This window comes from Pelecanus crispus, chromosome 18 (assembly GCF_030463565.1).
Source record: "Pelecanus crispus isolate bPelCri1 chromosome 18, bPelCri1.pri, whole genome shotgun sequence".
Taxonomy (NCBI): domain Eukaryota; kingdom Metazoa; phylum Chordata; class Aves; order Pelecaniformes; family Pelecanidae; genus Pelecanus; species Pelecanus crispus.
The window spans coordinates 5,013,897-5,031,464 of record NC_134660.1 but is presented as its reverse complement, the minus strand read 5'-3'; the positions used below and the strand labels follow the sequence as shown (position 1 = coordinate 5,031,464).

At 48.6% G+C, this 17,568-nt stretch overlaps 1 protein-coding gene across 1 annotated transcript in view; it reads right to left on the bottom strand.

The window, feature by feature from the left end:
* LOC104030558 (acid-sensing ion channel 2) overlaps positions 1 to 8,827 on the bottom strand; it is a 517,517-nt gene extending 508,690 nt beyond the window's left edge. Inside the window, exon 1 of the mRNA XM_075722723.1 lies at positions 8,207 to 8,827. Within this exon, the coding sequence (XP_075578838.1) occupies positions 8,207 to 8,770 (564 nt within the window). The 5' untranslated portion in view covers positions 8,771 to 8,827. The remainder of the gene's footprint in view (positions 1 to 8,206) is intronic.
* Positions 8,828 to 17,568: the final 8,741 nt, after the last annotated feature.

The following is a 17,568-nucleotide window of genomic DNA, read 5'->3' as shown; positions in this document are numbered from 1 at the left end:
TTCAAATTCCAGTCTCCAAGGAAATCACAGCACAGAACTGGCTCATCTGACAGGAGCAGACAACTGAGCAACCTCTATTGCACGTGAAAAAGCCCTGATGGCCCAGGTTCCCCTGTGACGGGCTCCTCTCTGGAAATCTAACCAAGTGCAGATTAAACCTCCTTTCATCTATTTCACCCTGAGCAAATATATGTGCATTTTCCATTACTGTTCACTTCTTCACTTCACGCTCCCTGACTTAACACACAGGCTAAATCCTTTCTTCAGCTGCAACAACAACAAATGATCAAAACAATTCAGCTTTTCTTCAAATAATGGAATGTGCTTCAGTTGTAAATATTCATGGCTGGATGGAAATAGTTTCTTGATGGGCCCTGAGCATACTGCTGTCAATCTGTTTAAATGACTCACAGTCTCTTTTGCCTCCAAGGGGCAATTTTGTTTTTCTGGTGCTGGTCTCATAGATAATCCATGGCAGATGGGAATCAGACATGTCCACCTCATCCAGCTCATTTTTCCATCTTAGCTTATTGAGCTTGTGATCCCTAAGAGGTTTCCTCACAGCTATTCGCAGGTCTGGAAATCCTGATGAGCTTTTAAGAAGACCACTCAGGTTATGCTCATCCTCAGTAAAGGGAATACATTTAAGGCTTTTTTTTCTTAAGCTCTTAGCAGATTCAGGTGGCAAAATAGCTACTGACTTTTGCAACCTGCAAATATAGCCACAGTTCATGTTTTCCTCCCTCTGGAAGATCTGTGTTCTCCCCTCAGCCCAGCTCTTTCATAGCTGTGCTCACCTTGTAGGCAGGAAAGTTTTTCATGGATCTGTTTTTCCAAAGAGCTCATCCTATGGAAACCTGCATGAAGGGTCGCATCAGCCCAGTAGGCAAAACACTTTCTCTATCTTTTGAGTACTATATACAGTTGGTATAGCTGTGGCAGCAACACATCCGTCTGGCAGACTGCTCAGGCCTACCTTATCACAGTATCTGAGCAATATTTTTTTTAATTTTTTTGCCCACACCATGACCATGCATCCCCCCTGACAGCCAGTTAATGCGTAATTCTGCTGCACCGGCCAAGCTGAGTCTGGCTGGCACTCTAGGTATAAATTCCTTTAACAAATGCTTTTGTGAAGGCACAGGAGGGACTCACAGACGCCAGGCTCTGCCGGAGGAGATGGAGATGCCTCAGATGACCTCGCTGTCCCTGATGCTGTGCAGCCAGCTGCGCTCCTCAGGAGCTGCAAGGCATTTTCTCAGTCAAGAGGAGCTGAATGATAGATTTGAGGTTTTTTTCAGGGAATCTCTGCTGTCTCCTCCCAAAGCAAAGGGGAATGGTTCCAGGAGATGGAAAAGGCCAGGGGCTTGCTCAGAGAACCCATGACAGGTTCATTATGGAATCAGAGCTGTGAATGCCTCGGAAGCTCAATGCAGATGGAGTTGTCAACAACTGTGTGTTTTAGGCCAGTTTATTTCCTTAGGTCAGTAACACAAACTCGAACTTGTATGCAAGGCTCACAGAGGGGAAGGTAGCCATCTTCCAAAACTGGCTTTCATTTTTCATGCTCTCATTGAAGACTGAGAGTGAATTGAGCATGAAAAGATGAGACTCCCAAAAACCAGCAAAAGGGGATAAGACCCAGAAGGTATGCACCTGCATTTTATTATAGTATCATAAAATAATTTGGGTTGGAAGGGACCTCAAGAGGCCACCCAGGCCATCACTGAAGTCAGACCTGTTTTCTCCTTTAATCAAGTGAGAACTCCTCCTGTTTCACTTCATGACCGCTGGTTTGATTTGTGCCCATTGCCTTCCATGAGGATCATGGACACTGAACCATAGTGGTCAGGACCTTGCAAGGAGTGTTTAGAGTAAACCCACAGAGTGGTTTACAGCAGTCACATCATGTTTTTTCATATGGCATCACTGCACTTGGTCAGATAAGCACAAAGATTCTGCAAGAGGGAACAGCTGGGAGGTTATTTATTATTTGCTAGGAAGTCTCCAAGGAGCACTTGCATGAGGTGTATGGAAGGAGGTCAGGACAAGCTATGTATTTCCAATTTACCTCTCCAGATGAAAACCATGCTGGTTTTTTTAGAAGTGCTGGTCTTTCCTGGCCTTCACTTACAGTTTTGGGCATGACTAGATTTAAGTCTGGTTCATGTGGAAAGAGCACAAGTACATTTAAATGCTTCCCATGGTTACACCCTTCATCCACTGCAGACAGTGAGCTGTACCCAGGAGACCTCCGTCCAAGACCAGTTGTCAGGGAGATCCTGTGAGATGAAATGGATTAGTCGCAGAGAGCCACAGGCTAAGGAAACACCAGGACATAGTGGCTGAAAGACATTTATCATCCTTGTTCTGTGTTTTTTACAACTTTGCCTCTCCACAGTTTTCCAGCTCTTTAGTTCTCAGTGTCTCTCTGGGAGAAAGACTATTTCCCCCCATTTTGCAGGTAGGAGAGCTGAGGTGCAAGCCAGATGCAAAGGTATTTCCAATGCAAAGGAAAGCCTTATGCAATTCCCAGGAAAATTCTGATAAAGCCTTGCAGCCCTCAAACATCTCCTCTGTCCTTGCAGCTCTGATGACGTTTTACTTGCTCAGCATGTCTTCCTCATCTCAAGGCCAGTGTTTGCATTTTGCTTCAGCTCCAGATGCTGTTTTGAGTGCAAATCCCTCAGCAGATGTGGTACAGATGGGGGACAGAGGAGCTCTCACTTGGCCTCGTGATGAATAACTGTGATGAATGGGAATCACTTAGAAGACAAGAGTGGTTCTTGCTTTCCCTCAAATGAAGGAGCCAGGTGCACGGCATAAGCCAAGGCCACAGGCAAGGCAAGGCTGAGCCCACAGCTGGCTCTTACGCACAGAAGTGCCTTGTCTTTTCTCCCCATGGCCCCCCTGTGCCTCATCTCCCTTTGCACTCACAACCCTCTGATCTCCAGCTGCCTCTGATACTTCGGCTGTGCTCATTTCTGAGATATCTCAAATCTTTAGATGATTTCCCATCTCAAACCCCTAGTGAGGGAGGGGAGTATGCCTGGTCAAGAAATAGGTCAAACCAGAACAAAACACAGACCGTTTAAAAGAAAATTAAGGAAGAGTTTATCACCGCGCTGCTGAGGTCTTGAGTCAGACCAGTGTCTCAAAAATGGATCACCCATGTGCCAAGTTAATGACCTGTAGCCGCACTTCTGAATTTTCTGTCCTATAGGAGTTGTTTTATCCACAGAATCATGGAATCATTTAGGTTGGAAAAGACCCTTAAGATCATTGAGTCTAACCAGTGTGAATACTTTTAGTATTAAAGGATTTACTTAAAATTGGGTTTGCCATTAAAAGACCCCACTGAGGTTGTACAGCCTTCTCTTCATTAGATTTTAACTGCAGTAATGATTCAAGACCCAGGAAGCTTTTTGCATGAAGAGAGGTTCATCACAACTGGCATCCTCCCATGAAAGAGTCTGGTGAATTTTAAAGCATTATCCTACCACTTTGTAATAAATAAAGGAAATAGAAACCCCATCAGCTCCATGGGGAAGCGCTACCACCATTTTTACAGCTAAATGCTAAGGGACAGAGAAACTTAGCCCAGGCAAACACTGGGTAGAATGAGGGTCTGCATTTCTCAAGGGCATGGCTTGCATGTCAGCCAGATACATGACCCAGGAGCAATCCACCTCATTTCAGACACCTGACTGAGACACCAACAACAGCAACATGATAACCCTGCACTCCCTCCTGTGCCTATGCCCATGCACTCAAACTGAACAACACATGCAAACTCAAGATGTTATGATGCAGACTGGGAAGGCTGCACAAAGATTTGATCTCCTAGTGCAAGAACTATCTATTTGTGTGAAAGGTATCACAGAATTGCAAATCTCATTATAGCATCTCAGGTTCTGGAGCAAACTTTGGAAAAAGTAATGATTTTCCAAAACATTTTTAAATAGAAAGAAGTAATGTTTTTCTGAATCAAGCAGCCACCATCCTGACTTTTTTTTTTTTGAGAAAAGTGGAAGTTCTACAATAGGAGCTGAGGATGGACTAATTAGTCTAAAAAGCAAAAGCTAAATAAATACTGGCCTCATGGGCACACTAGAAAGAATGGGAGGAAAAATATGCATGGAGAAGGACAGATAGATTGACAGAAACTTGTGTCTCAAAATAGAAATATTCACATGAGATACTCTCCATTATGCGGACACTGTCTGTCAGTAAGAATGTGTACCGAAAATAAATGAGTTATATCCTTCGATTGTCATGGCCACTGAAAATAAATAGACATCCAGCAATGAAGGCATAGAAGGCACAAGCTAAGTTATTGTACCTCTGAAATGAATTGGATGTGCGAGGAAGCACATGCTACACATTCCATTTAGCAAATGACCCAACTGAAAAACAAGCTCACACACCAGAACGTACACCCACTGCCATCATCTGAGTATGTCTGGCAGGGCTTGGCTGCTGGGGCTAATTTTCTCGACAAGGTGGGACTGAGATAGCCCATTCCTCTTGCTGCTCACTTTCTCGGTATCCACACCCAGGTCATCCCACCAGTCATTCTGTGTTTGCCCCATAGACTGAAAGGGTTTTCACAGACTTTTCTCCCCCATTGCCCCATGCATTTGCTGTGCCACACACAAAAATCTCCTGCAAGGCTCCCCTGCCATTGTTCAGTTCGTCCCATGCTGGACCAGCGAAGGACCACGAACCACACCAACAGGCCCAGGAAAGAGGCTTTGCTCCAGGACACCCACAGAGATACCCAGAAAATCACAGCGGTTTGCCTAGGGCTGACGAGCCACAGCTTTACCATGCTCAGCAGCAGTAGGATGGGAAGACCTTAATGTCATGTTGAGCAGCATGAGCACAGCTCCTCCAGAAAAATGCCATCTGCGAGGTCATTTTCAACTGACACCTCCTGGGAGGAGCAATGCAGAAAAAAAGGAGGGGATTTCCTCTGCTGCTGCTGTTATCAGGCTTCCCTCCTCCAAAAACTCTGAGGAAATGGGTTTGCTAAAGTGTGTTCTGCCAATTTTCTATTCTTCATTGCTTTGCCTTCAGCAGAGGTCTGCATTATCTTATCTGCTGCTCAGTGCATTGCAATGCCAGCTCAGGAATCAGCACATATTCTGCTAAGACCTTGCTGTTCCCTTTGGATCTATCTCTGCAGAAAAGCTTAGGGGACTCACTTCTCTGAGCAAACCATAATACGGGGAAATGTTGTCTGAGAGGCTTTAGACATTATCCTGGGGAGAAGGAACGGAGAGTGTAAGGAAAGCACAGCTCAAATCCTGTTAATAAAGCAGTGACAGAGAATTGAAACAGGGAAGTGGAGGAGGAAGGAGGGTAAAGTCACGTTTTCAAAGTGCCAAGATGCTGCCATTCCAGCTTCTGCTTTCCCATGTGGCAAAAGCAGGGTGTGCTTTGCTCAGGGGACACACGGCACACATCACACACATATATGCATCAAAAGGAATGGCTGACCAGCTGGCAATACCGCACTAACTTCTTGAGCAGTACCTTATTGCAGAGTTAACTGCTTCCATACAGCCTCCTGCTGCAAAACTGCCTCTTCTGCTCCTGGATGCATGCATTTGGGGAGTATAGAAAAAGAGCTGGAGTTCTTTGCCATGATGACGTATTACAAAACTGCTCTGGGATTTATACCCTCTGTTTCCTGACGGGAAAGAAATCAGGCTTCAGTGATGATGCTTCTCCTTTTTGCAACTGGTGATGCAGCAGAATGGATGGGCTGTCACAGAGTCTATATGCAGTTGCAACAGGTTGTTGGTGATTAAATGCAAAATTCATCCAGGACATGAGGTTCTGAGTCAGCCCAGAGGCAGTTCAAAGACCTTTACAGCATTGTCCCTGTGGAAAGGCGTACTCAGCTTTCAAGCAGACACTTTTTGCTGCCTTTTAGCTCTGAGAGGTAAAATCTGGAAGGAAAACAAGGTGGTTGTGTCCCTTTTGAGTGCTGCTCCCTGGATTTCTATAACCTGAGGGATTACCTGGAGTCAGTGAGACTGAAACACCTGCCTCTGTTAGAAAGGCACAGCAGGCAATGCTGGGAAGATGTTGTCTTCTGGATCATCTAGGAGCTGCTTTGTAGAATGGACTGAAGTATTTCACTGCCCTGTTTCTAAATCTCTACAGTATTTTGACAAGGACAAGTACTGTCAGTCTGTAGTATCCTATCTGTTTCTAGCTGGCCCTAACCTGATTTAGCAGAGCAAGGATTTATTCAGCAGACAGGGAATGTTTAGTTTTTCTGGAAACTACTGTATCCCCCATGGAAAAAAAAAAAAAAAATCATTGTTTCAGTAGCAGCTACCTCGAAAAACTAAATGGCCAGGAGATGACATCCCACCGTGTCCCAGGGAGGCTGCCAAAAGCTCCTGTCTTACCTGAGAATGAGACCTGCTTTTTTAAGTCCTGCAGATGTTTTGAATGTGCTGTTTGCTTGCTGGCTTTGAGGCTTTTGCTTTTGCCTGGTGTTTACTGTGTTATTGGAAAGCCCACAGGCAGAATACCTCCCTCTCCCCACACCCTCGCAATGGTTAGGGGAGGTCTGTCCATCCTGGTGGGATCTGTCCTCACTCCCGAACTCCTCTGCCCCCTGGACTTTTGCATCTGTTTCTCCTTTCTATTGCATTCTTCAGACTTAGTCACACATGGCTTTTCCTTAGCAAGCTCTTCTCCTAGTGACTTTCTGGATACCTTCCCACAACTTGCATGGCCCAACCTCTGCCCAAGGAGCAGAAGCAAAAGAGCAGCTTGCCTGAATATCCAGATTGAAATGGGCAAGGCATCAGGGTAATGCACAGGCAATAACTGAGGCATAAAATTATATAGAATCATGTTCCTGCTCAGACATTTAAAGAGAGCACAGTCCAGGTGATGGCAATGACTTTGTAGCATGAGTCAGTTGGACTCATTTGCTGGGAGATCCAAAAGCAGCAGAGACAGAAAATATTCCCTTCTTCTCAAAACAGACAAAAATCCTGCTGACAAACCAGACCATCACAAAACCTGTTATGGCATCTGCCTATCTGCAGGACGGTAAGTAGTGAGCAGAACAAGCAGCATCACTCCCAGAGAAACAACCATCTGAAAGCTGTAGCGTTGCTGACTCCAGGATTACTGACCCCCCCCAACTGGCTGAATCGGTGCGAAGGGACTGGCCCGTGTGGCTTGAGAGCAAAGTACAACTTAGCCAGTCCCCAGCCCGCATGCCCACATCTCTGCCAGGTCAGGACTCACACCACCAGCCGGAGGGGACCAGAGCCCTCGCGTGGCCCAGCACCCTCACCTGCCCCAGCAGCACACAGCGGGCATCACCTCTTCCAGGCAACCTACTTTTTATTTTTATTTTAAGCTGATACTTTTTGTCAGCCAAACTACCCAGGCCAGCCTGCACTGCCATCAGGGTGTCATCCAGAAGCTGTAAACTGAGCAGCGTCTTCTTCCTTCGGGATGCTCAGGCTACCCGGCTTGCTCCACCTCTCCAACAGCCTAAAAGCAGACTGGGATCAGAACTGAGCCTGCTTTCTTTTCCTCTTCTTTCCCCCCTACCCCTTCTCTCTAACACAGCACCAGGAAGGGCCCCAGCTGCTGCCCACACTGCACAGCAGACGAAGATTTATGAGCCTTGACCACCAGGAACAAACAGAAAAAATTCCCCTTGCACGATTTCAGCAAGGCTACAAACACCCGGGGAAATACAACTGGCTAATGGACACCACTCAGACCATCCCTGAATGCCTGCTTTTCTTGCTGGCCTCTTCCCAGCCTCCCTACTTTCTTCAGCTGGCTAACATTCACTGGCCACAGCAAGAAACCCCCAAGCCCTCTCTGATGCTCAGCAGGACCCATCTGACGCCCTGGTCTGACACCAAGCAGCCACCCAGGAGCCATGGGCCTTATGCAGGATGGAGGCTGGACCTGCTGCAAGCCCCTTGCAGGGCTGGCCCCACGTAACCCCCTGTTAGGACTCCAGCAAACAAACTTCAACTCAACAGGCTGCCTCCTCCTCCTCTGCTGTGCCAGAGCCCAGCAGACACCACTCACTCATCGCACCGTACCCACACAGGTTGCCCAGGGACCTCCAGTGCTGTCCTGGTCCTGCAACGCCACCACCGTCTGCACACCCAGAGAATAGAAAAGCAGAGTGTCTGCTCATACTCACAGTTTTGAAGTCCTCATGGTTGCACTCTTGGCCTTTGAATTTGCAGTACAGCATCATATCCTTCAGGTCGTGGCCAACCCGTGCCAGGAACTCCTGCATGTTGAAAACCTTTGGTTTATACTGCTTAAAGTTGGTCTTTTCCTGGAGGATGGATAAGACGGCTGGGTCAGCCAGGTGAGGGTTGGGGATCTGCAGGTTGACGTCAAGCAGAGCCAGGAGCTCCCCAGCGTGGTACAGGTCATTGGTGGTGAGCCGGGAAAAGCGAAACTCGTTGAGGTTACAGATGGTGACAGCAGGGAAGACCAGGCTGTTTGCCACGACCTCGTCCACTTTAGTCACATGCTGGTAGGAGAAGTAGAAAGCCACCCGGTCTGAACTCTCGACCAGGAGGAGACCCAGCGAGCCCACAAAGGCCAAGGTCCAGAGCAGGCGACGGATGGTCACTGGCCCGTAGACAAAAACGTGACGGATCCCATGGAGCGTGGAGGTGTTGGCAAAAATCTGGATGCTGGAAGGCTGCAGGCTGCCCATGCTGCCCTCGCTGGTGCTGTCCTTCAGATCCATCAGGGATAGTTAGGTAAATCCTGGCACTGCTTTTTGGGTCAGTCTGTAGCTGGAACTGGGATCCGGATCTCTCCCCTTCCCTCTGGAAAGTAATTAAACCCTTTTAGGGGTGGGAGAGAGAAGGAGAGTCTCAGGCCAGCTGCTGTGAGTTTATCCCACAAGCTCAGCAGTAGCTTCGTAGGGGTAAATATTTATATAAAATCCATTCAAACTCTCGCTCTTGATTTCCTCGGTGCGATAAGAAGGGCTGGTTTTATTTAGGGAGACACCAAGGTGATGTGGAAGAGATGTGGGTGGGCAGCGAAAGCTGAGCCAATGGAAATAAAGTCCTCCCCCTACACACACACACATGCACACACACACGCGCCGAACGGAGATGAGATTAAGCAAGAGAGCGAGCTTAAAACAAGTCGAGGCAGCTCGCAGCCTGTTAACTAGTGCGTAAAGCCCAAGGATGCCGCTTCCCAGAGCTGATGTCTTGCAGAGCGGCGGGGCTTTCGGATAGACTGGGTGATGCTTCCTGCGCTCCGGGGATGCGAGCTGTTGGATTTAGGCATCTCTCCTCCTCCCCTCCATTTTGGGCAGGGCTCCAAGAAATACCACCCCAAAAACCTGTGCTGCTGGTGTTATTTCCAAAGGCTTCTCTCAGGGAAAGGTGGCCAGCTAATTCAGCAGAAGTACGAAAGAAAAGAGGGAGGGAAAGGGAAAGGCTAAAAAAAAAAGAAAAGGGGGGGAAAATTGCTGCTCAGCTCCACGCACACACACATACACACGCACACTGAGCAGGGGAGAAAGCAATAGCATGAAGCCTCTCCTCTGTCACACAGCAGCTCAGAGCAAAAAATCAGACAGGGCAGGACTCGGTGGGGAGAGGCAGGGGGAAGAGAGGAGCTGCAGCATCTCTCATCTCTTTCTCTGTCTCAGAGCTTCCCTTCACTTCAGGACTCTCCACAGGGTGAAGCGCTGAGAGCCGTGAGTCATGCATCGATCCGGAGCCCCGCGGCAGGGCGAGAGCCCAGGGAGGGCAGGGAGAGGGGGCTGCGATCGGAGACCCCCGGCTCCTGCCTGGGGGGGTGAGTCTGTAAGCGGCCGGGCCTCGGTGGGGCCCGGGGGGCTGTGCTGAGCCGCTCCTGTAGCCCCCGGGCTCAGCCCCCAGAGGACTTGGAGGACTTTCAGCCAGCGGGATCTCCAGATGTTTTGTTTGCTGCTGAAAGGCAGCTGTGATGGATGCATTTGGGGAAGATGCTCCCACATATGCATTCAGCCGGGAGGTTTGGAAGGAGGAGGTGTGGCGGGGGAGGCAAACAAGGAAAGGTTTCCTACCCAAGAGATACTGCAACATCCTGTAATGATACCTCCATACATCCCTAGTGCATGCTGCAGGAGATGGGAATGAGTGGGGTTCAGCCCAGAGGTGAAGGGTGTTGGGGTCTGAGCAGGGTCTGGGGTAACTCCCCTCCCTATTGTCTCAGTGCGTAGCAGTATTTTTGCCTGCTTTTGTTCAGATCCAGAAGAAAAAAGCAGTTTCTGACTCCTTACAGCACCCAGCACTACGGTAGGTGAGGGTCCCAGGGGCCATGGTAGCACCCAGGAGGTGACTTTCCCAGCTTGGATGAGGTGGGAGCAGAGGGTCAAAGCACAGACAGAGCCTCTCACAGTCTGCTGTGATGCCCAGCCACTCATGAAGTTACCTTAGGGACAAACCCAAAGATTATCTGGGACAAAATGAGCCCAGTTTTTGCATTTGTAACTCCAAGTGGTGTTTTCATGAGAGCAGACCCTGAAAGAGCCTTTGCACCTTGCACCATTTGGCCCCTTCAGCACTTCAGGTGCTTCACCCCCACTGATGGACCCGAGATTCCTCAGGGACACCAGCTGACATGGCCATGAGCCACCCTGGCCTCCCCTGACACTTTTCACCCTGAGATGAGGCAGTTTCAGCTTTTCATAGAATCATAGAATCATAGAATCATAGAATCGTCTAGGTTGGAAAAGACCTTTAAGATCATCCAGTCCAACCATTAACCTACACTACCAAGCCCACCTAAACCAATCAAGGGTAGACTAGACTAAACCATATCCCGAAGTGCCACATCTACCTGTTTTTTGAACACTTCCAGGGATGGTGACTCCACCACCTCTCTGGGCAGCCTGTTCCAATGCTTGACCACCCTTTCTGTAAAGAAATTTTTCCTAATTTCCAGCCTAAACCTCCCCTGGTGCAGCTTGAGCCCATTTCCTCTCGTCCTATCGCTAACCTTTTTTTTGCTACCTTTTGCTACCTTTTGCTACCTTTTATTTGCTACCTCCAAAGCCACATTTGGCACTGGCAGCCAAAGGCAAGCCCAGCTGTGGCATCCTCCAGCATAGAGCATCCTATGGGAGCACCTCCCAAGCTGAGCTACTCTTCCCAGCACCACTATATGGCAGCACAATGCTATCCTCTCCATTTTATATTAGGGAAACTGAGGCAAAGAGAGGCCAAAGGACTTAAGAGCGGTCACGCAGAAAGCTTGCAGCATAGCCGTGAGTTGAATTTACCAGTAGGTCTTTCAGTGTACCAGGTTGCTGCCCTAACGCTCAACTCTCCTTCCATAGCCAGAAGGCTCCAGGACTGTGCCGAGACCATGGCCGGTCCTCACAGACAGCTGGGGGGCAGAGGGAGCAGGAGCTGCCACCAGAGACTGGTTTCCTCTTTGTACAAACCCACATCAGCCCTGAAATGCAAAAAATGGTCCCTCCTCCTGCATCTCTGCTCAGGACTGAAAGCCAGGTTCTCACTGCAAGCCCATTTGTGGCTAAAGAGAGCTGTGCCCCTTCTTTATTAAACAGAAATTCAGGCAAGGTGAGGCCTTGCAAACCTCCTGCATCTTGTCATGCCCTTTCCAGGAGGGGTGAAGACAGTGCTGAGCAGACCCCAACAACGTGTGAACCAGACTTAGAGCAGCTGAGGACAGAGTGGCCACAGCACCCTTGTTCCTGGGCTCCAGACCTCTCTGCCTGTCTACCCTTGTGCTCACCATCTCCCCACAGCTGGGGACAACACCATTCCCCCTCCTAAATATTTCCTGGCAGGAATGGGCTCCCTTCCCCGCCCCTGACCAGCCCATCTGCAAATCTCCCTCCTCTCCCTGCTGTCTGCATTACTTGGCCTGGTGCGTTAATGCTTTCATTTGTTCACCACGCGCACTGCCTTTACAATCCTGTTTTCGGTAATTCATGCTATATACCATCTGCCGCCTTTTAGTATTTAACTGGGTAGAGTGCTTTGGCTGCAGTCTGGAGGAAAAAGCGCCATGCCCAGCAGTGCTGCCTGGCACCCGCGCTGGCTCCCCAGGCTCCAGTCCACTGCTCGTGGGGTTGGGGACAAACCAGGGGGACAAATGCTCTCCGGTGAGTGCCTGCGGCTCAGGTTGTGCCCAAGAACTGGTATCGGCCAGGGCGTCCCGAGAGCTGAAGAAAGCAGCTCTGGTCGTGCCTGGGGCTGCGCTATGGGCTGGCACCAGCCAGGATGGGGTAGATGGGTTGCGAGGGATGGGAAGGGGTGTTGGCACCTCTCGCCACCCATGTAAACGCCTCTGTGCAGGTGGATGTGCATGGTAAGGACAAAGCAGCCTGGCCAGTCCCATAAAAGCCCCCAGGATGGCAGAGCTAAGGAAACCTGGCTCCCCTTCCTTGGGGACACCCAGGGAATGGCAGCACATGCCTGGGGGGTGAAGTAGCTGCTTTGGGAGCTTGGAGCCCAGCCTCAGCCCCTGAATATTCCTCTCAGACCTCGCTGCTTCAAACCTCCTTCAGAAAGAAGGACAGAGGAGCCAGGCAGGGCCAGAAGACCTGTTCCTCAGGAAAATCCTTTTTTTTGCCCCTTGCAGGGATGTGGTGGTGGGCAGCAGGGCCAGGGTGGCTGAGGGACACAGGGAGCAGAGCTGGAGCCCTCTCTGCTTTGCACAGCCTGTGCCTGCCCTCTTGTGTCTCAAACCCACGCTGCACTGCTCAGAGTGAGGGATCCCAGCCCTGGAACCCTTGGGAAACAGGTTCATTTGGGAAGGAGACAGGTCCCCCACCTGGGTGAGCCCCTCTGCTTCCACACCTGAGCCCTCCCAGAAGCATGTCCCAGGGAAAGGTATTGCACTGGGAAAGTCAGGACTGACCTTACAGGTAGAGCAATGGCTTGTTTTAAAAATAAAAGGTGATTCTTTGGCCCCCTGTGTGGTTTCAGCACGCGGTCCCCACTACCCTGGGCCAGAGCCCTCTCCTTAGCACTGGAGATTGCTGGGTTTTCTGCCAATTTGTTGGGTTTATGTTTCCCTCTGGGCTTGATTCAGAAAAGAAAAAAGAAGAAAAGAAAAAACAATGATGGTTGCATGCCGGGGGAGTTGTTCATCTTCCCTGGCCCAGATGCAGATCATTTGTGTGGTTGCACTGAGCACCAGGAAAATGTCCCCATCGGTGTCCCACTGTCTTTTCAGTTTCACAGGACGCTGCTTTTGCCGCATCTCCGTGGGCTTTGCAAAAAAGAAGGACAACAGGCATTTGGAGGGGAAGCCAGGGAACAACTGACCCATGATGATGACACCTGGAAAAAGAAGGACTTTGCTCAAGATGTTCATGGTCCTACAAGTCTCCCTCCACTTCTCAGCCTTTCCCTGACCTTTTTGGACCCACTTGTCACCTAACTGCTTATTGCCAGCATCTTCAAACTGTTGGGGACCCAGAGCTCCACTTAGCAGAGACAGCTCGGCTGCTTAAATGCTTCTGCCTTTCCAAATGGGAACATAATGTTGAATGCTGATGTTTCCCCTGAAATTAAAACCCATCCCTTCCAAAGTAGCTTTGGCTCTGTTAAATGGCTTTTTAATATATAGAGAAAATTGAAATTTTGATTGGATTTCAATGTATTTAATATTATGCTTGGATTTATAATAGAGTATAAAATGAAAGCAATTAAAGCAATTAAAGAGAAAAAGAGTGTCCTTGAAAGAAAACCAGAAATATTGAAATGGCTGTGTATTGGGAAACACCTTCTAAAGGAAGGTGTTGGAAGACAATGAAATGCTCTATTTTGATACCCCTGCCCCTGAAAGAAAGGTGCTGATGAAAACATCATATTGACAGAGAGTTGAATCAGCATTTTCCAGTGGAAGAACTATTCTGGGGGGAAGATTTCTCCACCAGCTGCGCCTGGCATCCCCCAGCAGCAGAGAGGATGCTCCGGGATGCCTCCTCCACCGCCTGCAGAAACATTATAGCATGTTAATAGCTCAGTGGAGGCAGAGCCGAGCCTCCAGCCTCCAAATCTGGCTGGTCATGAGGGGAGAGGCTTCCCTGGGGCACAGAGGTCACTCTCAGCCCTAATCAGCCCAGAGTCTGCAGACCAAGTTACATCTACAGATTTTATTACAGAAAGGGAATATTGGATTTGCAGTAGTGGCTTTCAACAATCGGAGCCTGTCCTGCTCACTCTGACATTCCCGGCTTCTCTGTGGTAACTTAGATGTGTCAGCCGGGGTTCAAAGATGTTCGCATTAGCGGTGACTCGCATGGTATCTGCTCGGCGTGCAAAGCAAACTGGCGGGATTGCAGGGGCCTCCGGCTCCATCCTCGTGTGCCATTGCTTTGCTGCATGACCCTGAGCAAGCCACAGTGTTTCCTCATTCTATGCAAAATTAAAGTAATGGTGTTTCTGTCCTGTGTCTTGGGCTTAGAAATTTGGGGATGAAAAATGCAATAGAAGAATGATATTTTCCTTTGGTGCCTCCCCATTTAAATAGCCCTTGAAATCATACTTGCTCTCCGTTAAGCTTTACACAATTTTATTTTGACTTAAATGCGTTAGTTCTGCCTGATACTCTTGTGCCTCAGAAAGTCTATGAAAGCACTTTGAATTACTCATGAATAATTCAAGTTTAGGACCCATTCCAGGCCCTTGTTTCTGGATAACACCAGGCATTTGTTCTTGTCAGCACATGAAACAGGCCAGAAAAATTCATGGAAATATATATTTTTTCATTTTTTTGCCCCAAAATGTCTTCATCAGCTTTTCTTTCTCTTTAACTTCTCCTTCAGTGTCAGTGCAGCTCCCAAGTGAAATTCTCCAAAGAAGGCAGTTTTCATGGGATTACAATTCTTAGAATAATTAAGAGAAAGAATCCCACAAATTAAGAAGTCATCCTTTCATCGCTATGGCAACCCTGACTGTCCTTCCTCAAGCGGCTGAACTGAGAAAACAAGAAAAAAAAAAAATCTAAAAGATAATTTGTATCCTGCTGCCAAAGGAGCAAAACTGGGAGGTGAGATGGGACAGACAGTCCCCGGTGCTCCCCAGGGGGGACTTCTCTGTGCCATTTCCATTTGGCCTCAGCATGGTACAAGGCATTTCTCTTAGCTCTCACAAACAAGGGGTAAAACCCCGGTCACAAGCATCTGCTTCAGGATGAGCTGAGTTGCCCTCTGGGCTCCCCAGGTTGGGCTGACCCAATCCCCAGTGACTGCTGAGGGAGTGGAGACACCCAGCACATGGGCACATCATCACATTTGGGGTGTCCTGATCAGGACATCCCCATCAGGACATCCCCCATGCTGACAGAATGTTTGCTTAAGGAAGTGCTATCGATGGGAAACTCAAAACCTCTTGGGCACAATGAACAGGTTGGGCAAAGAGGGATTTACCTCATTGACATGCTCCAGCCAGAAGAGAAGAGAAGATGCCCTGATGGAAAAGCTTATCCTTAGGAGATTTCCATCCTGAAAGTGGGATAGTTTGAGCAGAGAGAGGGACTCAGCACACCACAGTCCCAGGCAGCTTTCAAATCAAACTCTAACCAAGCGCCACGAGGACACAGCAGGGTTTCCCAGCCCTGATTGACTTTGCAAAGCCAGCAGGTAGAAAACTTTTGTCTGCATTTGTATCAAGAGCAAATCCCAGCTTGAATTAATTAGAGTGCAACAACGAGGCTGCCCAGGGCTGTCATCACAGAGGTGTGGTGCTTATTGCTCCGTCACAGGGACTGCACTCCCATCCGCTTCCCATCCCCAGTGCCGGCTCACCCCGGGCTGTGACTCTGGCGATGCCGGTGGTGCGGCGGTGCTTGGTCCCAACCAATACACAAATGGGAGATGAGCCAACATTATGGCATGAGGTGTGCTCAGCCTCTGCCCTTCCAGATGTCTCTGGAGCTTGGGTTAAGTTAGCCGGCGATGCACTGGAGGACAAGTGTGAACCTGAGACCATGCCAGCCCTGGGGTATTTATTTTAAGCCTGTTTCAACTACATTTGACTAAAAATTCCATTGACTTCCATTTTCATAAATCAGCAGAGATCTCCTCAATGGGGTTTCATGGGACTGCAGCTGATATGAAGTGACTTGACTTAAAGAAGCCCTATAAAGCCTCCTAGAAATGCTATATTTTGTGGGGACATTGATACGCCAAGGCTGTGTCCTGTGACATCGTTAGACCTTTCATTATGGAAATCAGAGCCGTGGATAAGGAAGGGGTGAAGTTTTCTGGAGGCCAGCCGAACACATGGTGTCTGGAAACACGTCATTTAATTTGTTTGTGCTCCCTCGTGTGCTGAATGGGCCTAATCCTTTCCCCTCCTTGGGGATGTTGGATGGGTTAGTTAATGTTTATTCAATGGTCTGAGAAGCAGCAGGGACAGGAACTCAACCAGATTATGGTATTTACTCTTCAGTAAGATTATATCCACTCCAGAGAGGAGCTGTTCCTGCACTGATAGAACAAACCTCATCTTAAATCCTTGCCCTTTCTGAGGGGGAAGAATACATGAAATTCTGTATTCCTTTGGGATATAATTTAAGTCAGCACAAAGCGACACAGTAATAACTGCACAGAGTTTTTCCTTTACAGAATTGAGCAGCACAGGCATTGTTGCTCTATGGAGCTGCCCAAGCTAAACAGATCCCTTCAAATTGCCTAAGGTATGACAGAAGAGGGTCTTACCATGATCCCTTGCTCCTGTGGTGAGACATCACAGGTTTTCTGAGACGGTACCTGAGATGTTGTGTGAGAAGAAAGGCCCAGAAGAGCTAAAGAAAGTTTTGCCTGCTTTCTGTGGGGAAAAAATGCAGGCTGGGCTCAACAGATTTTTTCCCAAGCTCATCTCTGTCTTTTCAAATATTGTGTCCAAATTTACAAAAAACAGTATTTACAAATTAAACCCAAAGGAGAAGGACCCAAGACCCAAATTGAAATGCTCTGTTCCATCTGCAGTTGACTTTTCCTACTTGATATTCAGACTTCCCAAAGAAGCAAAACCCAACACTCTTTGGAATCAGTTATTAAAAACTCTGCTTGTGCAATCTGGGCGCTGTAACCCAGCAGTAAAAGGCTTTGAGAGTCTACTCTTACCTGACCAGGCAGCAACGCTCACCCTCACTGTGCTGAGCCCATTGCTGGCATTACATATTGACTACGTGCTGTGTCGATCATTCTCACATGCTCATCCAGAAGGGATCCTCCCTCCCTGCTTCCCCAGGTCCCAGGGCCTGCAGGCACCACCCCCTGCCAAGCCCAGGGGGAAGCAGGGCTGGAGCAGATGATCTCCTGCCAGTGTCTGAAGCTCCTGCCTTCCTCTCCCTTTTGTTGGGTTGTGAAAGAAAAGGCAGAGCTGTAGCTGTTTCTGCGTGCATGAAGACATTCCCTGCAATCACATCCTTGCTCATTGCCATCTGCAAATGCATCAGCAGTTCTCTACCCTAGTGTCTTGGGTCATCTCCTGCCTATAGGAGGATAGAAAGTCCATTCCAGAAGATAAAGGAGGGATCAGTTTTCCCTGT